We start from the raw sequence: 27,911 nt of genomic DNA on the forward strand, positions 1-27,911 counted from the left end.
AAAATAGTATTTTAATTCAGTCTCTTTGCACTTAACATGCAGTACTGTTGCTGTAGTTTTGGTACTGCATTTTCGGGGAGGGGGTGGCTTTGAGGACTGAAGCTCCCTGGGGTATTTTAGTCAAGTTTGTTTCTCAGCCAACTATACCTTCCTATGGTTGCTATAAGGAAAAATGGGGTGGGGGAGCGGGGAGAGATGCAGTGTGTACACATGAAATGATATGAAATGAAATGGAAAGCTAGGCTCCTTCCTGTCCATGGTGAACTCTGTAAGTTCAGCAGAATTTGTGAATCTCCTCCTTCACCAACTTGAAGACCCTGATTGATTAGGATGAGGAGTTGCTGTTGGGGAAAGTTCTGCATACATGGGGTTATAGCCTAAAAATTTAATATAATGCTTTCTTGCATTATCTATCATATTTATATACTACCTGATATGTATATTGCATGACGTGCTTGTTTTTAATTCAGTAAGTTGTGGTGTTCTCTGAATAGTTTAATCACTGATTTTATAATTTAAAAAAGAAGAACCACTATTGGATAGCTTTAAAAACCTGACATGGATATGTTTTTGCGAAAAACTGTAAAACAGGGGTAACTTCTCATACTCAGTAAATAAGGCAATGCTGTGCAAATGATATATTCAAACCCAACTATATAATGGTCTTATTTCAGATATGGGCTTTATTCATGTTGTAAGCTGACATGTATTTTAGTTAAGGAATGTACCAATATGGTGTAATGCAAAGTGGGTAGAAGGTAAACTATATTCTATAAGTGGGCCACTGGCAAATTTCCAGGAGTAGTGCTACAAAGCTTACAGCTGCTGGAGTTGGTTATTTTTATCCCACAAGCCCGGCTCCACAAGACTACCGGGGCTGCCTTTCACATACTCAGCAAAACTGACAGGTCACAGATGCCAATGTTGCATTGCATGTCATGACGGCCGCTATCTCTTAGCCTATCCTAATCATAATACAGTAGTGTGCCATTTGCAGGCAATCTCCAGATGGTGTCTGTCTTGGCACTGTGAGAAGTTAGTACATGATCAAAAATTAGGTACTGACTTTCTTCAGGCAAAACTTCATTTTGAGATTTGACCAGGATGTGGTGAAGGTTGCATCAGCACTTAGTGAGTCTGCAAGTTCTTAATTCATTTAATAAAGAGACTAATCATCTGAAGCTTTCATTGAGTAAAGAGTGAGACTGGTGTTTAAGAGCATACTTTTAGGTCTGGTGTGTTAGGGAATGAATCGGGAAACTTCAGCGTTGGTGTCTCCATCTAATTATGGAAGTTTAGTTTTCACTAAAAATTAGCTCAGGCAACAAAGATGTTGCTGAGGTTTTGGTAACTAATTTGCATTTTTTTTTAAATCACTGCCAGCCCTAGTTCTGGTTATGTTCAAAGTGCAAGGCTAACTTACACCCATTTTGTAATATTGCAGTGCATGCCTTAACAGTGTGGTGTAGTGGTTAGTGTTGGACTAGAACCGGGGAGACCTGAGTTCAAATCCCCATTCATCCATTAAACTCACTGGGTGACTCTGGGCTAGTCACATATCTCTCAGCCTAACCTACCTCACAAGGTTGTTGTGGGGGATAAACATAACCATGTACACTGCTCTGGGCTCTTTGGAGGAAGAATGGAATATAAATGTTAAAAAATAAATAAACAGTGCTTTGTGGCACTAACAATAGATATGTAATGGAAGTGGCTGGCAAAACTTTAGTTTGTGAATGCATCTTGTAGGTAACAAGAAGTCATTCCAAATGCATGTGCAGGGTTAGAAGGGGCTTACCCTTGGGGAATACTCTTATAAATTCTGATCCAGTGCCAGTAGTCCAATATCTAATCACCATGTAGCATAGGTGAAAGATAGCCATCATATTAGTGTCTCTTTTTATTAAATAATAATTAAAAAGGCAAGATGTATACTCGGAAGAACACCATAGTCTCCAAATAATTAATAAAAATATATATGAGCTAAAAGTTTAAAAGCTATTTATCTTTCTGCAGTATTATATGAGTGGCTGTATTTTCATTTATATCCTGTTTGAAAGCCACTGCTAAAGACCAAATTTAACATAAAAGTTGCCTTACATTATCAGAACAAGGTACAATATTTCTCTAGCAGTGTTCACAAACAGGGCATGGTGGATGTAGACATCTGCTAATTGGAGAGAATTCTTTCTGAATATGGAGTTTCTACTAGTTACCATGGCAAGACTATCTGAACTTATGAATCAGTCTTGAATTGCAGTATGGTAAGAAAGATATGGTAAAAAGGGATTGGTAGAGAACATTTCAATTGTAGACTTTGTATTGAAACAAGTAGGCTGTACTGGCACTAGCATTTCGGGGGGCCATTGAACAGAAGTCTGATTTCCTTATTAGTCCAGTCCCTTGCCTTAGGACCTGTAGGAATTTCAGAGTGGATGAGGTTTCTCACTGGATCCTGTAAGGACATGCCTAAATGAAGGAGAAAATTTTGGGCAGACATCTGGCAATTGGTGTGAAAGTTTGCTACGATGCCATATTGGTTCTTTGACTTGGTCTCTGTGCTCAGCACGATTGGACTTTGTGCCTGCGTAGAGACCTTGTTGGAGTTTCTCCAAGCTGAAAAGGGTGGTAGCCCTGCCCCCTCCGATGTAGTATGCTGTGTCCCAGTAGTCTTCCTCAGTCTTTCTTCATTCGCCGATAGATCGACACCTCTGTGAGTTGCTCCAAGCTCAAAACAAAACAAAACACAACTGTTCCATTGCCCCCCTTTTTTACTTCTCTCTCTCTCTCATTTAATTGAGTTTATCTGCCTTTGCTTTTGCTTTTTTGTTTCATTTCCCATGTCCTTCCCCACCCTTCGGGCCCCCATCTTCCTGGCTTTTTGTTTTTGCTTATGGCCAGTAAAGTTACTTTAAAGTTTTCTGTCCAGTGCAGGGCCAAGCTCCCCTCCACCGACAGACACAGTCATTGCTTGTTTTGCTTTGGTGAGGCCCAGAAGAGCAATGCTTGCTCCCACTGCACAACATTTACAAAACAAGCGAGAAAGAACTGCCCCTCCTTCCTTCGCTCCTAGCTCTGGGAACAAGCACTTGTCCTCTCAGGCGGTTCAGGCCCCTCCTAAGACCTCGGGCATGCAAGCTACATTGAATTCCCTCCAATGAGACTCGGGCTTGCAGCCCCTCTCTTCTACTGCCTCTATTGGGGATGTGGTCGCTCCCAGGCAACTTACAGAGCCTATGGTTTCTAAATGGCTGCCTCGGTCCCTCTGACCTCTTACCGTTCTCACCTCGAGTTCCACAACTCATGGCCCCTCGGGCTTGAACACTTCCTCTTCATTACTAAAGAAAAAGAAGAAAAAGAAACCTCATCAACCGCAAGAACCTCAAACCATTAAGAAACAGCTTACAGGCTAGGAACCCAATCCTAGACCCAAAAAGAAGCAAACGGCCGCTCTGCAGGCTTACCCGTTATTGCCTCAGTGAGACCAGACTAACCCTAACCCTAACCACCAGCATACATGGACAAGTTTCCAACCCAAAGATCAGGCAGACTGCCTTGACACCGATCATGCCCTTGATACCGAAGAAACCTTTGACGCTGGCCAAAGCCTCGACACCAAGGGCATCAAACCCACTGACACTCATTATGGCTTTTTCGATCCAGAAGCCGACTCCTATGATCCTGAGGATCCATTAGACATCCAGGATGACCACCAACATGACTGTTACGAACCCAACTTTGAGGCTGAATTTGAGAACCTCTATCCAAAGCGTCCCAGGCCTCCAGTCTATGCTAGACCCTCTACTTTCTATTCGACTAGCCATAAACCACCAGCATACATGGACCAATACTACTCTGACTGGCAATATAGGCCTACTTATCGTTCTTACCAGCCACAACCTTCCTAACACCCCAGGCAATGGTACTTCTATGACACTGACTGGTAGTGCCCCCAAGAAGCTTTTCCCAGAACGGATCCCAGCCGGACCGGTGACACTAGCCAAAAAGATCGTTCTCCCCTTCACCCACCTGCCACGGCTTCCAAATGCCCTAATAGAAGCAGACTGCTGCCTTCCTCTACCAAACCTTCTTTTACTACACAACTAGCAAATACCCTAGACCCTCCTCTACCTGGACCATTTTTGGAAGGGCGGGATAGAAATCAAATAAATAAATAAATAAATAAAATAATCTTCCCTACCTCAACCTTGTAAACTTCTACAAAATTTTTACCGGGTCCATACTGAGGACGAACAGACAGGGGCCTTCCTCCGCCATCCAACACCCAACTCCGTAATACTGGTGTCATCATTATCCAAACACAGGTCTTGCCTGGCTTCTACTCTACCAGATAGAGAAGGGAGAAAGCTAGACACCTTTGACAGATGTCTATATTCTATTTTAGTCCTCTACTTAGGCATTGCCAATCATCAAGCCTACAATGCCTGCTACAACCACTTTCCCAGGGAATGCTCGGTGCCCTTCTTGGACCACCTTCCTCCTAGTAAAAAGGATCCTGCCAAGGTGTTCTTGCAGGAAGCAGTAAAGCTAGCCAAACAAGAATTGCATGCAGTTAGACACTCCACTGAGTGTGCAGCCAAGGTTATGTCCACCTCTGTTGCGATTCGCAGAAACACCTGGCTCTGCTTCTCTGGTCTGGTGTACAATGCCTGAGCTCAAATAGAAGACTTACCCTTTGAAGGAGATGCCATCTTTGGGGAGAAGATGGATGAAATGCTTCAAAAGGTTCAATGCCTTCATAATACTGCATGCTCAATGAGTCACCAACCCCTACTTACCAGATCTTATAGGTCCAATAGATGGAACCGCACTCTCACTCAACGGCCCCCACATTCTTACCATCAGAGTGACCTTTCCTTTCTCTCCTTAAGATACCAACCCTCCTTCTCAGCTCAACATCAGCCCGCCCCAAAGCCTAGACCACCATTGGTCCACCCAAGGAACAATGACTCTGCGCTCCGGGCCTGATTCAGAACCCAATTCTTCCCCCTTTCTACCAGCTTAGGATAGTGTAACATTGGACTCTTGGGTCCTCACTATCATCCGAATCGGCTATGCCCTAGAATTTTCCTCCATACCACCTTTCAGCCTCCCCATCCCCACCATCTCTATTCCTACTCTGCTATCAGAAGTCAAAACTCTCGTCGACAAACAAGCTATAGAGCCAGTTCTGAGTTCAGACTCTCAAGGCTTCCATTCTGCATACTTCACAGTCCCAGAAATGGATGGCGCTTTCCTCCCTATCTTCAGGGATTCAAGCGCTTCATCACTTACAAACACTTTCAAATAGTCACTATACCCACCATACTCGTCTTCCTATACAAGGGCGTGTTGTTCGTTTCCTTGGACCTCAAAGATTCGTATTATCATCTGACCACTCACCCACAGCATCAAAGATACCTGCGTTTCACCTATCAATTTCAAGCCCAGCCCTTTGGCTTTGCCTCCGCACCACGAATGTTCACAAAGTGTATGTCCCCCGTGGTGGCGCATTTGCAGCAACAAGGCATTTAACTCTTCCCATGCTGGATGACTGGCTTCTAGTTGTAGATACTCCCCAGAACCTCAAACACTCCCCCCCCCCAAAATCCACCATCTTTCTCCTAACCAATCTTGGCTTCCAAATCAGTTACAAAAAATCCAAACTCATGCCAACCCAGTGCATAGAGTTCCTAGGTCTCCTTTTTAATTCTCTACACATGAGACTCTATCTGCCCGATTGCAGAATCCAGTCTATCTTCTCTCTGACTACCAGAGTCATTGCCCAACACTGCCACAGAGTTCAAGTCATTCAACAGCTTTTGGGATATATAGCCTCCACCACTCACATACTCCCTCACGCTCGCCTCCAGTCCAGGCCACTACAACATTGGTTCCTGCACAACTTTCATCCTCAGTACGACCCACAAAGCCGCTGGCTACATGTACCCCTTTACATCTGCCTCTCCTTACACTGGTGGCGAGATCCTCACAACCTACACTTTGGAACCCCGTTTCATACTCCATCTCCTCAATTTGTTCTGACTACAGATGCGTCAGAGACCAGCTGGGGAGTTCACATGGAAGGCCTCAGCTTACAGGGCCTCTGGATTCCATCCAAGGCCACCCATAACATCAATTACCTAGAACTTCTAGCAGTCCAAGGCCCTCCTAGGTTTACTTCCACTTCTTACCCATTCCACCATCACTATTCAAACGGATAATACCACCACAAAGTCATACCACAACAGACATGTTGGTACGACCTCGACCTCCCTCCTTCACCTCTCCATGGATCTCTGGCACTGGTGCATTCACCACTCAATCATGCTCAGAGCGATTCACATCCATGGCACTGCCAACATTCAAGCGAACATGCTGAGCAGGACAGGAGCCACCTCCCACAAGTGGCAACTGCACTGCCAGACTCTCGAGAATCTCTTTCGCCTCTGGTTCCACCCAGAGATATACCTCTTCACTTCCCCACTAAACACTCAATGCTGCCTTTACTGCTCCAGAGTGGGCCTCGGTCTTCAGTCCCTAGGGGACACATTTGCTATCTCATGGACTGGACTCTCAGTGCACATGTTCCCTCTCAATCCTTTGATACCCAGGATCCTGTTAAAGATCCTACAGGACCAGCTGGAGTGCATCCTCATCACCCCATGGTGGCCAAAGAGATGGTGGTTACCTTGCCTCTTGAACCTCTCCTCTCACAGATACTACCACCTTCCTCCATTCCTTCACCTTCTTTCACAACAGTCCGGCCAATTGCTACACCCAGATGGCCTCTGCCTCCACCTCACAGCGTGGTGGATCAAACCTGTCAAGTATGAACTTAGTTTGGAATTAAGACGCTTGAAAGCACTGACTTCAACTTTGTTTTAAAAACATACCCTGTCAACTTGTGTCGTCATCAATGTGATGAATCTAATATGGAGAATCCCAACAAAAGACATCTTCATATTTAGAGATTTCTTTGATGCAGTAATTAGTCATGTAAACAGTGTTTGCACATTCAGCCGTGTCAACTATGTGTTGGATAGCTACCTGACCATATCAGTAAAAAATGGAGAGCTAGAGAGAAGAGCCACAGTAAAACCTCTACAAGTGACATCAGTAACTCCAAGCACAAAACTTCCTGTACAGATGGATCAATTTTGGGCATCCGTTGATAATAAAAGATTGCTTCAGGAAACTCTAAAACACTTTGTCCAGGAGAGGTCTGTAAATACGGCCAGTGAAACATACTTGAGTGGTCTCCTCCATGAAAATGGACCTTCTCCAGTTCTAAAAGTCTATGGTGGACAGACAAGCAATGTTGAAAATGACTTGAAGGGGCAGACCTATGCTTTCCCCTTCAGGGAAAAGCACTGAAGGGGCAGACCTATGCTTGCTTCCATACATCCTTCACTCACTATGCTTGCTTCCACACATCCTTCACTCACATCCTTCACTCACTGAAGCATGGAATAAGATGAGTAGTTGTCCTGTCTAATGACACTGATGTTCTAATACTGTTGATCCACTTCAGATTATTTCATGGAAATGGACTTGTCGAGCTGTGGTTTAAAAAGTCACCTTCAAATGTTATCCCTATTCATACACTATTAAGAAAAATGGGCTCCTCTCTTTGTGAAGTAATTCTAGCTACTCACTTCCTCACAGGATCTGATGTTACAAGCAAAATTGGTACAAAAGCAACTTCTTTAAAAGCTAACCCAGAAAAGTATCTGCAGCATTTTGGTCAACTTCTTTCACCAAGCACTAATTCATTTCAGCAGGCTGAAGAATTCCTGGTTCACATTCATAATCGAGGAACAAAGTGCACAACTTTTGATCAGCTAAGGTTTGAAATAATGGCCCAAGGAAACGCACCAAACTTATTAAATATCCCATGTACAAGTTAAGCGTTACATGGACGTCAGGGGCGTAGCAAGGTTGGAGGAGGCCCAGAGACAAGATTTTAAAATGGGCCCCTCGCTGATATATACACACAAACACACTTCACAATATATAGTGCACTCATACTCACATCCCCATTATGAATACGGTGAATATCCAGTTCACATTGAATCTAGTTTTTTCTCTCTCTGCTCCTGCCGATCTCCAAGAGACTCAACATAATTCATAGGGGGTGCAACATGGGTGGGTGGGGAGTCATGTGATGTGCCTCTGGGGGGCCCCTCAAGGCAGTGGGGCCCCAAGACGACTGCCTCCCCTTGCCTAATGGTAGTTACGCCCCGATGGACATCTAAGATGATCCTTTTACATGGTATACACATGTGCGTCAGTTCTCACTATGGCATCCTCTTTAGCATCCTCTTTAGTTCCTAAGGAGTATGGGTGGGTTATGAGTGAAGAAGATTCTCCTATACCAGATCCCTGTGCTAATGAACTTCCAGATGATTTGCTCACAGCTTGTGGATGTTAGGAGGACAGTGCCAATGCTGTAGACATGGCTTCAACTTTGTGTATTTTTGTAAATGTGGAGCAGGTTGTAAAAACAGTAAAGAAACTGGGGGTTAAGTTCAGTGACAAGACACTGAGATTCTGTTTATATAAAATTATGTATATTTTTTGAGAATTTATCAAAAATTGTTCTACACTTTTTAAAGTATACAAATGTAACACAAACTACTAATTTTTGTATTAATAAATAGAATTCGAAAGAGATACCTTTGTCCCCGACCTGACTTACTTAATTCCAGTATAGAAAATCACATTACTTGGCCAAAGATTCAAATAAAAGAATGGAACCAGTCCCTATTGATAGAAAATTTTATGAGGAATTCAATGAACATATTATATTTGGTATTGCCTTAATGGAAAAAATTAAAACCGCAGTATGGTTCAATATGTGTTGGTCAAAACCAATATGGTTTGGTAGCAAACTTTTGCACCAATTGCTAGCAAAATTACACACCAATTTTGTAGACACAAAATTGTATGTCTACCCACATTTTTCCCTTCATTTAGGCATATCCTTACAGGATCCAGTGAGAAACTTCATCCACTCTGAAATTCCTACTGGTCCTATGGCCAGGGACTGGTCTATATGTCTCTTTTCCTTGGAAGGAATCTTAATCTTCTAAGGAAAAGTGGCATAAGGAAACCTGAATTCAGTTCAATAGTCTCCAAACTAGAAACTTGGATTCTAATACTGTGACCATATAAAGCTGTCTTCTACTGGGACAGACCATCGTTTCACTTAGTGCAGTACTAGCTAATCTGACAGGCAGTGCTTCTCGAAGATTTCAGGCAAAGGTATTTCCCAGACTTTCTATTTGGCACATACATGGCACATAATAGACAACATGATCACATAGGAGGGAAAACAGAAAGAAAATGACTGAGAGGGATTAGAGAATCTGAGTGTAGTAATTAAGAGTTCTGGGTAAGCAGGGTGACATGAAAGGAAACAATACCTGTTTTAATTGGTAAATGAAAGAAGTTTCAAACAACTTCCCCCCACCCTTCCTTTCTTCCCCCTTAAAGTAAAGTAAGGTTGTGCCATCGAGTCAGTGTCAACTCCTGGTGACCACAGAGCCAAGTGGTTTTCTTTGGTAGAATACAGGAGGAGTTTACCATTGCCATCTCCCACGCAGTATGAGAAGTTGCCTTTCAGCATCTTCATATATCACTGCTGCCTGATATAGGTGTTTCCCATAGTCTGGGAAACATACCAGTGGGGATTCGAACCAGCAACCTCTTGTTACCTAGGCAACTTACTTCCCCGTTGTGCCATTACATGGCTTCAAAACAATTAGCATCTTATAAAATTCAAGTAAAAGTTTTAAAATAAAAAGTATTTCTGTTTGGCTATTCTGGCATACAGTAACATAGTAATGATGATCTGAAACATTTAATCTTATTATTTAAGTCTATACATTGCTTATCTTTTTGCTTATTTTTTTCTCTATTTAAAAGCCTTGAAAGAGAACAGTTCAGAAGTGGTTCAGCCTTTTTTGATGGGTTGTGGAACAAAGGAACCAAAGATTACTCAACTATGTCTAGCAGCTATACAGAGGCTCATGTCTCATGAAGTTGTTTCTGAGGTAAGGATGAGCTAAGTGATATTATGAAAGTATTGCTAGGAATTGGTGAAGAATTTTAACAAAACTTGAAGAATTTAACAACAATTTGTGTAGGAGTACTGTCTTAAATTTTAAACTCAATGGCTAATGCTGACATCCTGACTAAATTACTCTCAACAGTCCTGTTAAGATTAAATAGTCTTTTAGAGTGGCTCTTGAGGCATACCACTAATTAATGTAGTCTGACTGTAAGCCAGTGATAATGCTTCTAGAGTTATGTTTTGAATTTTAAATAGCTGTTTCTTTATGTACATTGAAAACTTGGAAACAATCCACAGCCATCGAAATCAGCATTTTTGCCACTGATTTTCAAAGGGATGTATGTAGTACATCGCTCTGGGCTCCTTGGAGGAAGAATGGGATATAAAATGTTAAATAAATAAATATATAGGGACCCTTTTCCTATGTGTACCTGTCCATGCAGCAAGATAATAAAACAAAGGTCCTTCTCTTGTGATCTCCCTCTTCTGAAGTTAGGCTGGTGGCAATCAGTGAGAGGTCCACCCAGTGTTGCCTCTAATTTTTTTAATCAGTGAGCGGAATGAGTTTTGTTCTGGGCACCAGTATCAAGGCAGTGTGTGCACATGTGTATTGTTATATGCCACTATAGATATACAACACGTATGTGTACATGTTCGCTCACTCACTCACTCGCTAAACGTGAAGGAAGTGTATATTACAATTCTATTTATAAAATTGGATTTTTACTTTCTTACACTTCACATTTAAATACAAGAAAAACAAGACAGAATCTAAAACAAGGCAGAAGCAAAGCAGAAAGATTTAAACCTAAAAAGGAGCATATATATTGCAAATATTGTTTATTTTTTGGAAAGGGGTTTGATTCCTGTCTGGAGCTTATTAAGTGAGACACACAACTTTACAACATTATTCCATTTGTATGATTGATTGGGCTCCTTCCAGACAGTATTTACTTCCTCAAACTAAGTAAATATTTGAATATAAGTTCCTATATTTAATATTTTTGATTATTGATATTTATTTTGATGAAGTAAATACTGTCTGGAAGGAGCATCACCTATCATACAAATAGAATAATACTGTAAAGTTGTGTGTCTCACTAAAGAAGCTCCAAGTAGGAATCGAACCCCTTTCCACAAAGAAATCATTCATTTTAGGAACAATGCTTATCAAAAATAAAATATTATCCACAGACAAGAAAAGAATGTCTTTGTAATTCTATATCCTTGATAATATCAATGCCCTCCTAAAATTATTTAGTGTAGTTGTCTTGTTGTATATAAACAATCACCTTCCTTTCCATGTTTTTATCTATGAGGATGTTCTGAATATAAAAAGGTTTATCTTCACCAAAAGCACTGATAATAACTACACTATTAGACTATTCAATGAAACACTAAATTGAATTCATTAATATCCCAAATATCCAAGAACTCACACCACACATTTATTGTGTTCTCTAATCTCATTTACTGAATGATCCAACTGGGAAGAAGGCAGCATTTTCTTTCATTTTACAAGCAACAGAGACCTCACAGTATTCCAGAGGCAAGAAGCAAGAATGTGTAGTAAGCTGTTACAGCCCAGCTTTCTCTAAAAGCATCATCTTCTCATGTGCGGTTCACCTCCCTATCCTCATGTGGACTTGTGACTACCCCACTATGACATGAGGGGAAAGAGAGGTTTTGCAAAGCAGTAATGCTAGGAAAGAGAAAAAGAGTGAGGATAATGATGGTGGGGGGAGGGATAGGAATGCAGTTTGACAGGGGAGGAAAAGCAGACAAGAGAAGGCAACAAGTTCAGAAAAGATAGCAGAAAAGGGTGCGGGTGGGAGGGGGGAAAGGTAGTGGGAAGAGGGATCAAAAAGAGATCCGAATTAAGACATAATGATGAGAGAACAGAGGAAGAGAAAGGGGGAGGGGAGCCCAAAGAGGAGAGCACTGCCTCTCTCTGAACTCTGACTCCAGAGGAGTCCCATAAAGGGCAGTTCAGGAAAACTCAAGACAAACAAGAGAGACTGCTACAGTAGTTCTCAGTAAAGCTAAACCAGTGACTGCACCCCAAACTCTGACTTCGGAGGAGTACCATAAGGGACAAAGGGCAGGGAAAGGCAAATAAGGAAAAAGTGTTAGGAGCTAACAGTAACACAGAAATAGTAACTGCAAATAATAAAACAGAGCACAAAAACAAACAAAGCTAAGTAAAAAGAGAAGCAGGCAGGGAGATGAGGAGGAAGGGGACAAGGAGAAAGAGAAAGCATTGCAAAGGGGGCCGAGCACAAGGGGGTCCTGGCTAAGAGTGGCTGCTCGGCTCCAGTCCACTGAGGCTCCTGCCTGCTGGTTGGGGCTGCCTCGTGCTCCTCCTCCCTCGCCCAAGACTTGCACTGGTGCAGCCTGAATGGCAGGCGGAAGTGGCTGTCTGCTCAGCAGCCTCTCGCCTGTTCAGCAACAGAACCTCCGCCTGCACTGAGCCTGGCTGGATCGGGCTGTAGACGGGCACTTCCCTGCTTAGCTTTGGACATGGAAGTGGCACTTGCAGGATTGAGAAAACACCAGGCAGGGGGAAAGATGGCAATAGAAGCAGCCATCCCAGCATAGGGGGAGACTGTGCAGCGGCTGGAATTGGCTGAGGGGGGAGCTTAACTCCTCTTGTGCGTGTGTGCCCAGCCGTGCAGCTTAGAGGGAATAGTGCATCCACCTCTATTTTAGAATACTTTTCCTAAGCAGAACTGTCTCCCCCTAAATTGTTTTGGTGCCATGTGAAGAACCTTTTATTTTATCTTTTCAAATGTTTGCTGAGTATTCATTTTATGCTGTATTGCTGCTCATGTGTATTATTTTCTTGAAAGTTTTTAATTTCTGCTGTATTCAATTATTCATTTTTATTTTGTTTATTTAAAATATTTCTTTTCTGCTCAAAAAAAATTTCTTTTCTGCTCAAAAGTCTTATATTGTTGTTGCTGTGTTTACTATTTTATGATTACTAGCTAACTGAAAGCTAGCACTCTTTGTTTATATCTTACCCTATGAAGACCAGGGGGTGAGCCAGTGGCCTTGACTCCGCTGGCCTATCTCCCCTGCCAGACCGTGGGTGAGTGTTGATAGCAGCTTTCCTCCCCACTTCTTGCTGGCCAGGAGAAACGTCTTTACATCACCTTGTCTCAGTGTTGCAGCCTGGCTGGAGTTTTTGTTCTCTCCCTTTTGAATCCTGATCCCTAACATCCGCCTGCACTCATTGTACCAGCTTGCCTCAGGTGTCTCTTGTGAGAGGAGTGGCACAGGGGCTATTAAAGGAAGGGCTGTGCCAGCTGGTGCAGTAGGTGGCCACCGAAGATGGCTGCCAAAGGGGGCCGACCTTTGGGGCTGGGCCTTCAGGGTGGAACTGCAGGCTGGGAGGAGATTATATTGCAGGAGAGGGGTGGAGGTCTGGGTTAGAGGTTGCTAGTCTTTTAGTTTTATTGTGTTGGTCCAGGCCTTTTTGCAGGCTCCCTTGAGTGGGATGGTGTGGAAGGGTGCTTCTAGCAGTTCCGGGTCAGCTATTACTGTAGTGATGGGGAATAGAAGACTTTTGGTGCTGACTTCAATATTCATTTGGGGGCTGGCTTGTCTGGTGCAGCTCAGGAGTACATAGTGGCCGTGACAACTATGGGCCTATCCCATTAGTTTCTGAACCAACTCATGTTGCCAGCCACACACTTGATTTGGTCTTTTGATCGGGTCAGGGGGGTGTTCCGTGGGTGGGGGAGCCTGTGGTTTCCCCATTGTCATGGATGGACCACTACCTGGTTAAGGTTGGTTTCACAGCCAGAATTCACCCCTGCAGGGTGAACTCAGCCCATACTCTGCAAGTTCCAGCCAGCTAGGATTGGATTTAAGCAGCCCCTCTCCTCTGGTCCTCTACTTGATTTCAGTTTCCCATGGCCACTTTCCCTTTTAATATAGTGTCCGTCCAAAAAGGCTGCTGGACCCAGTAGGATTCCAAAAAGCCTTGGAGGGTTTCGAAGTTGGTGCAGCCAGTGATTCTGCCGATGCCCTAGTGGGAACTTGGAATAGAGAACTCACCAAGGCAGTAGACTGTTTGCTCCTAATTATCCCTTCCAACCTGCTTCTAAAATGGCCCCTTGGTATACTGAGTTGCTGGGGCTGAAGCGGCTGAGTAGGCAACTGGAACGCAAGTGGAGGAGAACTCGGCTCGAATCTGACAGGATGCAGCATAGGACCCATTTGAAGGCTTATGCGGTAGCAGTACATGCGGCAATAACAACAAAAAAAACTTACTCTGCGTGCATTGCATCTGCGGGTTTGCGTTCAGCAGAGCTATCCCTTGTCTTGAGTGGTTTGATTTCTGCTCTTTCTGCTTTAAACCTGTCCCCGGAAACATTCTGCTGTGATGCTTTTAATTGGTTCTTTGTGGACAAAATTTCCTGTATTCAGGTTGACTTGGACTCCACTACTTTTGCGAGGTCTATGAAGAAGGTGTCTGGCAATCCCTCTTGCAATATGAGATTGGATCAGCTTCCCTGGACCCCTTAGCGATGGATAGTTATGGCCAGTCTCCAGTCTTGAGATTGAGAGGGTGGTGGCCAACCAGCTCCAGGCAGTTTTGGAGGAAACTGATTATCTAGACCCATCTCAAACTGGCTTTAGAGCTGACTGTGGGGCTGAGATAGCCTTGATCGGACTGATGGATGACCTTGTCCAGGGAATCAACAGAGGCAATGTGACTCTGCTGGTTCTTTTGGATCTCTCACTGGCATTTGATTTCATCGAACATGGTATCCTTCTGGATCTCCTGGGGGAAATTGGGGATAGGGGGCACTGCTTGTAATGGTTCCATTCCTATCTCTTGGGTAGATTCCAGATGGTAGAGCTTGGTGACAATTGCTCCTCAAAACAGAGGCCGTTATATGGTGTCCCTCAAGGCTCCATCTGTCATCAATGTTTTTTAATCTCTACATGAAACCACTGGGTGAGGTCATCAGGAGACTTGGTGTTGGGTGTTATCAGTATGCTGATGACATGCAAATCTATTTCTCTTTTTCATCTTCATCATCAGGAAATGGCATTCATTCCCTAAATGCCTGCCTACAGACAGTAATGGGTTGGATGAGGGATAACAAATTGAAACTGAATCCATGCAAGACGGAGGTGCTCATTGTAGGGGCTCAGAATTTGAGGGATAGGTTAGAGCTTCCTGTGCTGAATGGGGTTACAATCCCCTGGAAGGAGCAGGTACACAGCTTGGGAGTACTCCTGGATCCAGGTCTCACCCTCGTATCTCAGGTGGAGGCTGTGGCCAGGAGTGCTTTCTGTCAGCTTCGGTTAATTCGACAGCTATGTCCATTCCTTGAAGAGGACGACCTCAAATTTTTGGTATCAGCTGGTAATTTCCAGGCTTGACTATTGCAATGCGCTCTCTGTGGGTCTGCCTTTGTACGTAGTTCAGAAACTTCAGTTAGTTTAGAATGAGGCAGCCAGACTGGTGTCTGAGGCAACCCAGAGAGACCATATTATGCCTGTTTTTAAACAGTTGCACTGGCTGCAGGTATGTTTCCAGGCGAAATACAAAGTGCTAGTTATTACCTTTAAGGCCCTGAATGGCTTAAGTCCAAGTTATCTTAGAGAGCGCCTTCTTTTGCACTTTCACCTCCGCACCACACATTAAAGTCATCTGAGGAAGTCCATCTTCAGTTACCACCAACATGTCTGGTGGCAAATCATAGGCAGGCCTTCTCTGTAGCTGCTCCTGGCCTATGGAATGCTCTCCTGGCAGAAATCTGTAATCTGAGTTCATTATTGGCTTTCAGGAGAGCCCTTTAGACCTATCTGTTTGGCCTGGCCTTCCAGGGTTTTTAAACTATAAAGGTTTGGCCTGGTTTTCTGGGGTTTTAAAAAAACTGTTTTAATTGTTTTTATAATGGTTTTATGTTTTTATAGTGTTAGATTTTAATAGTTAATTGATTGTTTTAATGTAAACTGCCCTGAGCCATTTTTGGAAGGGTGGCATAGATCAAATCAATCTTCAATAAATAAATACAAAAAAGTAAAAGATGTGGATAGATGTTTTTCAACAAACCATAATATTATGTTCAGCTTTATTATTTAACATCCCTTACTTTTGCAACAGCTTATGTTGGCAAATTCTGCTATATTGGTATATCTATCTATCTATTAGTAATTCTATTTAGATTTTACATAAACCTGCAAAAGCTACCCTATGTAATCAACAGGCCCCTCAGAGGTCCAGAGATGCCCAGGCCACTTAGCTTTTGATACCCTTAGCCATAATACAATTTCAAACATGTGTCCTGTCCTCACAAAATTCACTGCACAAGATTGTCCTCACAAATTGTCACCTTGAATCTGGGCCTATAGACTACAAAAACCTATGATGATGGCCAAGCTAGGGCTCAGATGATAAACCAGTCACTTATTTTACCTACAACGTGAAGATGATAATGAGGAATTATCACACACAACTAGACATAAAACTGTAAAGTCAATTCTTCACCTTCCAATACATACACAGTTCAGCACCAGCCAGTAGTAGTTTGTTTATGTAGTTAGCTGATCTGAGAGGATGCTTTCAACACGGTCAAATTTTGCACCATCAAAACCACTTTTTAAAATTAATATTTATGAACATTTTAAACTTTAATACTATAAAATCTATATCTGATAACAAAAATATCTTTTAAATAAACTCGTATCTCTTATTTGCTTAAATTTGCAGCTCTAAACTGAGCGTATGTCACATTTTGCTCCAATAAGAACAAGATATGGGACTTATCAAATGTCAAAGAATTATCATTGTCTAAATTTGAGTGCCCCCTTTGATCTTGAGGCCCAAAGCAAATCGCCTTCTGCTTCTTCCCCCCACTCTGATTGGCTCTTGTGACCACCTTACATGACACATACATTTCTTTCAATATTTCAACTAGCTAGTGTGGTTAAAAGGATTACATGATTAGTAGTCAAAAATTAATAATCAAAATTCACTGTAGTTCAGTATGTCAATTCAAGACTTAGCCTATAGTTGGATTACTTGGGTCTGGTGCAGACTTTTCTTGGGCCTGATTACACTACTCTAGAGCAACTGCTGGCGAGGAGAGGAGAGCTGGTCTTGTGGTAGCAAGCATGACTTGTCCCCATAGCTAAGCAGGGTCTGCCCTGGTTGCATCTGAATGGGAGACTTGGTGTGTGAGCACTGCAAGATCTTCCCCTCAGGAGATGAAGCCGCTCTGGGAAGAGCAGAAGGTTTCAAGTTCCCTCCCTGGCTTCTCCAAGATAGGGCTGAGAGAGATTCCTGCCTGCAACCTTGGAGAAGCCACTGCCAGTCTGTGAAGACAATACTGAGCTAAATAGACCAATGGTCTGACTCAGTATATGGCAATTTCCTATGTTCCTATGTAATTACTCACACACACACACACACACACACACACACACACCCCTTCTATCTATCTATCTATCTATCTATACACACACACACAAACCCCTTCAAGATATATATATATAGATACACACACACACACACACACACACCCCTTCGAGAGAGAGAGAGAGACACACACACACACCCCTTCAAGATATATATATATACACTCACCCCTTCAAGATAGATATATCTTGAAGGGGAGTACAAAAATGTAATAAATAAATAGTGCTAAGCTACCGTTTGCATCTGTGAAGCAGATATGCAATTGTGGTTTTGGATTGAGTATGGCTAGCATTAACACTGATGATGAAACACAACCCCAATTTTTCTTCAAAACTGATATGGAAAGAAGAATGCTGAGATGAGGGAAGAAAGATCATGTAAGTCATGGGAAGCATTACCTCTACATCCAGTCTTATACCTCTTTATTATGATACAAAATAGTGAAAAAAACCAGATCAGAATATTTCCTGGACTTAAAAAAAAATTAATTCTAAAATATAAGGAAAGTATTTAAGGAGGAAAATAACTTGTACAATAAGGAAACATTATGGACGTATACTCTGAAATGAGAACTGTTACTCATTTTTCCCTCTAAGGCGTGTATGTGTGCATGCACTCACATACTTTTTAATGTCCACTCAGTTAATTTTAGCTCCCGCTCATGTTGAATCAGGAAGGCCCCATTCTGAATGCATGTGCGTACACACACATACTGCCGCCCAGAACAAAATTAATTCCGCACACAGATGAAAAAAAATTAGAGAGAACACTGCTGTTACTGCATTATTTTAAATATATTTTAACCTTGTGTAAATTAAAACAATACTGTAATTATTAATGGCACATTCTTATTTTATCAGAGTCTGTAGTATCTTATTTATTTGGGATTTGTTGCATATTACCCAGAGTAGTTAAGTCTGCTAGAATTAATTATTTTCTTATTGGCATGCACTTTTACAGTCTTTTTAAAATACATAGTATCTAGGCATTTGATTATTCAAATAAAATCTCTCCCAAGGTTGCAGCTGGAAATGTTATCAATATGCTTTGGCAACTGATGGAAAATAGCCTTGAAGAACTCAAGCTACTTCAGACAGTTCTTGTATTATTAACCACCAATACAGTTGTTCATGATGAAGCACTTTCTAAGGTAGGCATTCTAGATAAAACCAACAGGGGCTATATGTGAATACCTTCATTTGTTCACAAAGTAATTCTGAGTTGATTTTGTCATGGTGTATCATCAAGTATATTTCATAGACTATTCTTCACTAAGGATGAACAAAGTAAATCTAATAAATTGCAATGCAGCCATGCTTATTAAACTCTTGCTGCAGACCTGCTGAGGTGGTAACTCAACATCAGGATTCAACTCAAGGAAAGACTTAGAGTGAGCCTTTTCTCATGTTTTCCCTTAACAGTATTAACATCCCTGATCTGCAATATTAGGAAAAGAAAGCAGAGGTGTTCTTACCCCTGGACTTCTGGGCTGAAGTCCAGGGCCTCCACACCCTCTGAGAGCCCCCAAACCCTCTTTAGTGTGTCCTGGGTGGTGTGATTGTACCTGCCGCTGCTCCACGCGACACTGCGAAATGTTTCTGCTAATGCATATTTGCATAAATAAAGCCATTTTATATTTTTACATTCTTGTGAGTTCAGTTGCTGTTTGTGCCCTCAAGAATCCACGAGTTTAAAATTGTGTGTGTGTGTGTGTGTGTGTGTGTGTGTGTGTGTGTGTGTGTAGGATGAGGATGCTTAACTTGGGAGGGGGCTCCAGTGTGTGTGTGTGAGGGGGGGGGCTCCAAAGGCCTTTAGGTCCAGGATCAAAAATTACCTAGGTGCACCTCTGAAAGAAATATTTAGTATTTAATCAATTTTTGTCAGTTTGGTAAACTTATTTTTTGTCAGGCACACATTTTGAAACTGAATCCACTTCTATTCAAATATTAAATTGAAATTGTATATTGTTTCAGTGTTTGTCACCAATAGTCTGGAAATGGGGAAAAAATTCTGGGAAAAGATGGCAACTTATGCCCTAGGAGGTAGTGGGATGAGTGGGTGGGAGGTACCTTCATAGAAGAACCAGTCCCCAGCTTGTCTGATTTTATACTGAGCTTTGCCAGTATAAGCTTTTGGTGGATCATTTTAAAATTCTTAATTTAGGATTACATTTGAATCCATTCTTAACTGCCTCAGTCACAGGTTACAGAGCAAATGGCAACATAAAATACTAATACTCCACTAAAATTTTATTTATTCTAGCTTTTAAAAGGCATGCCAAACGGGTTCTTAGATCACTTCCAAAAATCCAGTCTTAGACAATTATTTCAGGAGAGAGTGCATCACAGTTGTTTGGGAGCCAAAGAGAATATCTCTCCCCACTTCAGTTCTGATGGTGGATGTTAGTTTAAAGGGTGCTCTTGAAGTATCTTTGTACATGATATAAAAACATTTGGGGAGGGGGGTTGTGTGACTATTGTGCGCCCTGTGTACCTAGTATCTGCATCTTGAGTGAAGAGGTTTTCAATGAAACTTGAGAAAGTTTCAAAAATTAGCAGAGCCTAAACTGTTTCAGGCCCTTTAAAAAAACAGAACAGAACAAAAAAAAAGCAGTACTTTGAATTTTATCTGAATGGTAATGAGGAATCAATACAAACTGTTCCAGTGGAGTAAAATATTCCCCCATAATTAAGAAGTGGACTTCTCTGTTCTGAAATTCTGCTTTGAGAGGCTGATTTCCTAAATTTAAATTGGTTTTGCAGGGGGAATTTTATCCAACTTTATTTTTGACGTTGTTTAGAAAATTGTAAGAACTTCCACAGCTTAGTTAGCTTTGCTTTCGTAGTTTGAGAAATATTACACGTTGTAAAAATTTGTCACAGGCCATGGTCTGAGGGCATATGATATAGCCCCCTTGTTTAAGCTAAGCACGTTTGAGTCTAGGAAGTGCTTAGATGAAGACCTTGAGTTCTACAATGAAAGAAAGGTTGGATAAAATTTAATAAATATAAATATTTTTTAAATGCCAAAGTAATCTCAGTTTATCATAAAGTTTGCAGCTGTAAAATTTATTTGGCTTGTATAATAAGAATCATTTAAATGTTTTGTATTTTTTTAGGCAATTGTCCTTTGTTTTCGGCTGCACTTCACAAAAGATAATATTACAAATAATACTGCAGCAGCCACAGTACGACAAGTAGTTACAGTTGTTTTCGAAAGAGTAGTTGCTGAAGATGAACGCCATAAAGGTGAGCATATTGTAATTCAAATACAAGTGATTTTATATTTTAAATTTTGCAGCCTAAATGCTCATAACATGAGCAGAAGTTTTATTTGTGCATGGGGAGAGTGATTTTTCCCCCAATCTTCCCTTCCTCCTGCAGCTCTCTGTGCCCCTGAAAATCTGCTACTAAGCAGAATGATATGCTGCACAGGGGGCTACAGAGCTGGAAATGGAGTTGGGATTTCCCCCCTACACACACACAAGTGAAGCAATCCACAGTATCTATAGAGATAGATACGATTAGGTGGTACATGGCAAGCCCTGCCCTTGTAGTGCTAAACCAATTGGCAGGCATCAGAGAGTGACATGAGAGGTCCATTTGGGGCTTGCGTGGGCAGGGCTACTGAGGCCAGTGGGCTTCCCCGGGGCTAGATGCCTTTAATGGCAAGCGACTAGGTGGGGGGGCTTAGTCAGAGCTGGATGGAGAAGGTGGACTGCTCAATGAGGATTTAATGTGGGGGAGGTGGTAGGTAAGAGACGGGGGGCAGCAGCCAGGTGGTGGTGGTGCTGCCTCTCATGGAAGGGCAGGGAGGAGGCGAGAGGTAGTCTTGACTGCTCCCCGTCAGGCTGAGGGGGATGGCCAGGTGGCAATGGGGCTTTGGCCCAGGAGGGGTTCCGACGTGGCTCCGGGCAGGCAGGCAGCCCCCTTCTGTTCTTTCATTCTTTCTCTCCCCCTCCCCACCAGTCTCTTGACACCTCCCTCAGCATTAAATCCTCACCGACTGGCCCTCCTTCTCCTCCTTCCACCTCAAATTGAAACCCCCTGCCTGGTCTCTTGCTAGTTGCATTGTTGCTCCCCACAGTTGCAACTTGCCACTCAGGCCCTGCAAGGAGGGAGGAGCAGCAGCAGAAGCCGGGTTCAGGCGAGGGTGGGGAGCTATCTGGGGTGAGGTGGCTGTGGCGGGGGGGTGGGTGAGGGGACTCTATGTAGGTCTCTCACGAGTAAGATAAAGAGATCAAAAAATGCCTGTGTGAAGAAATTTATCACACTGAGCAAAAAAAGCAGGGGCTGTAGCGGGACAAGGAGAGCAATAAGTACTAGTGCTCTGATGCTCTGCGCAGGCTACGCTAATTATTATTATTAGTTTTTTTATTTTTATGGTAGATTTGTGTTAGGAGTTAAATGCAGTTTTGTCTAGTTCTAAAAAAAAAAGTCTCATTTGTATATAGTGTATACCCCAAGAAGTTCAAAGGTACACACACATAAGGTTATCCCATTTTATCTTCACAGCAGTTCTATGAGGTTAGGTATGCTGTAGAGAAGTGAGCTTCATGAATGAGTGGGGATTGAAGTCCAGGTCTCCCTAGTCAAAGTTCAAAATCTTACCTACTAAACCGTACTAGTTTTTTAAAAACTTTTTTAAAAAATGTAGAGTTCAGCAAAGAGTCCAGTGGATCACATTTTTAAGGCCTTGTATATACATAATGTGGTTTTCTTTTCGGACTTCCTGATGTAGGCTTTGAGTTCCGGAGTTGCTTAGTTGCAAAACATGTTACTTAAACTGAAATCAGTTGGAGAATAGACTCATGGCTACCATTCCTTCTGAATGTTTTCTGTCAGTTACTGAGACTGGAAGCGTAGCAGTGTGGGAGCCTTCTGGACCATGTAGTGGCAGGGGACAACCCTTTGGGGGAGAGTGGCATATATCATAGAGACAACTGCCAAATCACTACATTCTTGCATCAGTCTTGGTTAAAATAAGAGAGGAAATGCATGACTGTTCAATTTTTGCATCTTATGTTACTGTACCAAATCTATGTTTTTATACAGATATTACTGAGCAGCCAGTAGGAATTCAAGGAAACAGTAACAGAAGATCTGTTAGTACCTTGAAGCCGTGTGCTAAAGATGCATATATGCTTTTTCAGGTATTGATACTTACTTGAATTTTTCTTCAAGTCCATATAGGTCGACCTTGTTATTCGCGGTACTGCTGTTCATGGTTCAGCATATCTGCGATAACCTAATTGCCACTTGACTTCATTATCCACAGATACAAAAGGATTAAAACCCATGTATCCCCAGTTTTGGGATGCCACAAATGACCTTGGAGGTAATCTCCAGCCACCATTTTGTGAAGAGGACCTATCTTGTGTCTCATTTGGGTTTTTTTAAAAGCATTTCCCCCCATGATGTTTTGCGGGAAAACAGGGCATATGGGGTGGGGGCAGTATTCCTGGACAGCTGGAGACCTGCGGAGCATGGTGGGGCACTTTAGTTCACATTTTCTGCCATTTTGTGCCCATTTTCTAACATCCAAGAACCTAACCCTCCTCCAATCCCATTACCACAATGCCCCACTATTCATGGTTCCATTATCCATGGTTGTAACAGAGAATGGAACCCCTGCGGATAACGGGGTTTAGCTATATTTGTCATTCTCTTTCACAGAATTTAATTTTATGTACAGACTAAGTTTATGTGAGTTCGCAAAAGCCATTCTAAATGCTTGTATATAGTGAAAGAAAGTGTGCTACACAATATTGAACATGTTTTAGTTGCACAAATTATTCTTAATAAAAGGTAGAAATACAACATTCAGGGTATATTCTGTTGTACAACTATGCATGTTTTAGAACTTTTTATATTTTGTTTAAAGTGCAATATTTCAAAAAGTATATTGACAATTGGAAAGGATTCAAAAGAGAACTGCAAATATATTAAAAGCGCTAGGAGACAAATTGAAAAACAAAGGAATGAGATACATTTAACTTGAGTGAAAGGAAGGATATTCTGAATGTTTTCAGATAGTTGAAAAGAAAAACTACTTGTATTCACTTAAGGAACAAATTGGAGAACTTATAACAAAAAAAAAACTTAATAAAGGCACATTCAATCTTTGGATTAATTCAGGGTGGTTTAGATGTAATGTCAAGCCATGGCTTAGTGCTATATAAATGAGCCTGGTAGAACCCCACATGCATCTTCCTCCCTTGATGTGTGACAATTTCATCACTCTTTTCTTGGTTTGAGGCAGACCATAGTTTGTCAGTTTAGACAGAGAAATGAACTATGGTTTGCTTGAAGCCAAGAAAGGAAGGAAGTGCCTTGAACAACAAAGAAATATTAGTGAGCCATACCATAGTCTAGCCATGCAATCCTAGCCAAGTTACAAGGCTAAGTTATAGAACTCCACATTGTTCTTAAGCAGCCATTGTAAGCAAGATGTAAGCAAGATCATGGTTCAAACCATGCTTTGGTTATCTACTATACATTTTGTATCAAGAACAAGAAATTAAAATAAGGAAAGTGGTAGTATTTTACCACCCCTGAAAACATTCCAAGAGTGTGGTGAAACCTTCCCTTTTGTTTACACCTGATTAAAGCTTTCCATGGAGGAAATTTCACATAACCAAGGGATATAAAAAGAGGACTTGTGTTAAGTCTTTGAATTTGTCATTGCAACCACAAGGGTTAAGAATACTGTCCGGGAGCAGTGGGGAGCAGTCCCCTTGCTTCTCAAGAAGAGAAGACTTTTGTATGGCCCAAGCTGTAATGAATATTGAATCATTGCTTGTTTGGAATGTTCTTGAGTAAGTGAGTGAGAGAGAGATCTTTGGTATCTAATTATAGCATTAAATTGATTTCAGTTTAGTGGTATAACTTTATTTTGTAATTGTAATTGCCAAAATGCATCCCAGAGTGTGTCCCTTTTGACCCTAGGCATTTTATCACTGTGTTGCTGTTGATCAGTCCAATTGCAAAACTACCTACCAGAATGGGGCAATGTCATTGATATTGCACAAAGACCATGAAGAGTCCAACTCACAAATATTCTTAGGGTTTTCTCTGACTTGGCTGCATGTACTGGTACTCAGGACAAGGAAGTGAATGATTGCGACAGTTAAGTGGACCACTTTTATGGATTATACCCCCAATTTAAGGAAGGGATAACCCACTACACGGCTGTGGGATGAACTAAAGGGAAACATTATATAAACATATTTATTTGTTTATAGGAACAATGGATGCAATTACCAGGTTTCCTTTTGGGTTCCATCAGATCCTAAAGACAGATAAAATTATAGCCTGCTGAATTAATTACCAGCCATATACAGTAAAACCTCAATTTCCGCAGAGGTTCTGTTCTGCTCTATGACTGTTCATACGGAATCCGCTAATATTGATCCATTGGGGCAATGGGGATTGGAGTTTAGGTTCCTGGAGGCGGCAGCGGTACCTTTTAAAACCGCTGCTATGTGCCGGGGATGGCTGCAGAGGCCGCAGTGGGGACTACTTGTCCCTCCCCACCTCACTTCCAGATGACCTCGCCGGTACCTTTTATAACTTCGTATATGGCTGTGATTGCTGCAAGGATGGCTGCGGAGGTGGCCACAGTGGTGGGGATAGCAGCCGAAGCAGTAGCAGGAACTCCAACTCCTCCCTGCCTTCCTCTCCAATTACCCTGAGGGCCAGTTTGCAGCCCATTTCACGTGCTCAGAAAGGTGTGCATGCCCATAGAGGCCCAAAATGGGGTGCAGACTGGCCCATGTTGCCATTTGGGGGGGAGGGAGGAGGAGTCCCTGCTGCTGTCTCTGCCATCCCCATGATGATGGAGGCAGCAGCAAGGATTCCTCCTCCCTCTCTGCCTCCCTACCAAATGATGGTGCGGGCCAATCAGCACCTCATTTCGAGTCTCTCTCGCATGCTCAGAGAGGCCCAAAATGGGCTGCAGACTGGCCTGCTCCATCATTTGGGAGGGAGAAGAAGTCCGCCTGCTGCCTCCACTGCCATCCTTGCCACTGTGGTTGCCTCCGTAGCCCTCCCTGCAGCCACTGGAGCCATCTGAAGTTTTAAAAGGTAGTGGTGTGGTCATTTGGGAGGGAAGCGGCGGGGGAGGAATCTCCACTACAGCCTCTGCCACCATCCTCGCCACTCTGGCCACCTCTGAAGCTGCTTCTGCAGACATCCCTGCCTTTCAATCCCCCGGTGGTTTTAAAAGGTGCCATCAAATCCACCCCAACCCGCAAATACATGAGTACCACAAGGTATTTCTCCGCGCCGCGCTGCCCCCCCCCCCCACCGCATGCACATGCCAAGGTTGGGTCCCTATTCCCTGACTGTGGATACGTGAAACTGCGAGTGTTGAACCCATGGATAATGTGGTTTCCCTGTACTCAATACAAAATATTTAATAGAATAATCCATAGATTTGGTTACTGTTATATTAGTTTCAAATATCTAAAAGATCTGTAAGTGATTTGTTGTCATAATGAGAAATGGGTTACTGCACCTGGACGTCGGACTTGATCAGTTGAATTCTACAGCTTTGCTGTTAGAATGGAGGGAGCAGAGAGAAAAAAGACTACCTTTAAACGTTGCTTAGACTGACGAGGAACACCTATTGCCATCTACCTCTAGATTCCGATCTGCTGACAAGGGACAAAGGGCGGATATTGCATCTGGCCCTACGGATGTTGCGACGCACGCCGTGGAAGGTCAGCTATTGAAGAGAATTCTGTTGAACAGTTGTAAGCTCTCAATGAGGAAATGTTACACTAGCAAGTGGAAACGTTTCACCTGTTATGCTAAGGACCAGGAATTTGACCCATTCAGAGCTTCAACGGATCTAGTCCTGCTATACTTTGCTAGCCTGAAGGAATCTGGGCTGGCGAATGTGTCCTTACGAGTACACCTTGCTGCTATATTTCAGCTAAGCACAAGGGTTGGCAGGGCATGGCCACTTTCTCTCATCCTCAATGCAAGAAGTGTTTGCATGGCATCAATAATCTTTATCCTCCTATACTCCACCCGGCTGAATAGTGGAGTATGTCCCTAGTGCTAGCCTCATTAATGGAACCTCCCTTTGAGCTGTTTCTTAAAGTGAGTTTGTGATATATAATGCTCAAGACCTCGTTTCTGATCGACATAACCACTGGCCGTCATGTAAGTGAACTGGCAGCTTTGCACACAGATGTACCGTACACACAATTCGTTCCCAACAGGGTGGTTATGTGTACTGATCCTTTTTTCTTACCGAAAGTGGTGTCCGACTTCCACTTGAATCAGAACATCATGCTTCCATCGTTCTTTCAGGAACCTGAGACTCTACTCGAGCGGGTCTTGTATTCATTAGATGTCCAACAGTTTCTTCTCTATTACCAACAAAAGATAAAGGACTTTTGACATACGAAGATGCTCTTTGTATTGTTTAAAGGCAAGAACAAAAGCATGTCTGTTCTGAGACAGAGGTTCTGTCATTGGTTGGCAGAACACATATTCTTGTCTTACAAGTTACACAGAATCTACAGCCACCGAAGGTAGTTAAAGTGCACTCCACAAGAGCATATGTGACTTCTACTACACACTTTTCTGGACTCTGTTTCAAAGATTTGTGTGCTGCTGCTACCTGGACTACACATTTGCCTTTCATAAAGCACTATGCCATAGACTTGCGTATGGCTGCAGAAGCTAAGTTTAGAAGAGAGGTACTGAAGAGAGTTCTGGAGTAGTGGGTGGAATGGCTGCATCCTTTGCCAAAGGGAGAGAAGCTGGTTAGTCGCCCATTTCTCATGATTTTATTCATTCATTCATTCATTCATTCAATTTCTATACCGCCATTCCAAAAATAGCTCAGGGTGGTTTACACAGAGAAATAATAAATAAGATGGATCTCTGTCCCCAAAGGGCTTGCAATCTAAAAATAACAATGGATCCATGAAGACAATGGATCACTTCCAGATAAACAGGTTGCTTACCTGTAACTTATGATCTGGAGGTGATCCATTGTCAGTCATGAGATCCACCCGTATCTCCCCACTGCAGCTTTCTAAAGATAAAGATACTTATTTATTTGGACAGTTTTGATGGACATGTCTAAGATTGTCTGAGCATCAGGCGTTCTTCAAGAAACTAAATTAAAATGGCGCCTGACTGCCAGTAAGAGGAAGGCACTGAACACGTGCTCAGCAGGGAGGGGTGCCAGAGAGGAGCTATTTAATCTATCCGGAAAGTCCCTGCGCAAGCTCTGTAACCCATTTCTCATGACTGACAGTGGATCACCTCCAGATCATAAGTTACAGGTAAGCAGCCTGTTTATATAGAACTTTACAGTTTGTTCCGACCAATTTCAATGAATGAAAGTACAAGAGACTGGATTTTTCCCCCC

At 42.5% G+C, this 27,911-nt stretch overlaps 1 protein-coding gene across 2 annotated transcripts in view; it reads left to right on the plus strand.

Annotated features, from left to right (window-relative positions):
• MON2 (MON2 homolog, regulator of endosome-to-Golgi trafficking) overlaps positions 1-27,911 on the plus strand; it is a 129,468-nt gene that overhangs the window by 21,206 nt on the left and 80,351 nt on the right. For both annotated transcript variants that reach the window (XM_053255502.1, XM_053255503.1), the window contains exons 3-6: positions 9,931-10,058; positions 18,538-18,669; positions 20,638-20,767; positions 22,574-22,671. In XM_053255502.1, the coding sequence (XP_053111477.1) occupies positions 9,931-10,058; positions 18,538-18,669; positions 20,638-20,767; positions 22,574-22,671 (488 nt within the window). The remainder of the gene's footprint in view (positions 1-9,930; positions 10,059-18,537; positions 18,670-20,637; positions 20,768-22,573; positions 22,672-27,911) is intronic.

Source organism: Hemicordylus capensis, chromosome 5 (genome assembly GCF_027244095.1).
Source record: "Hemicordylus capensis ecotype Gifberg chromosome 5, rHemCap1.1.pri, whole genome shotgun sequence".
Classification (NCBI taxonomy): domain Eukaryota; kingdom Metazoa; phylum Chordata; class Lepidosauria; order Squamata; family Cordylidae; genus Hemicordylus; species Hemicordylus capensis.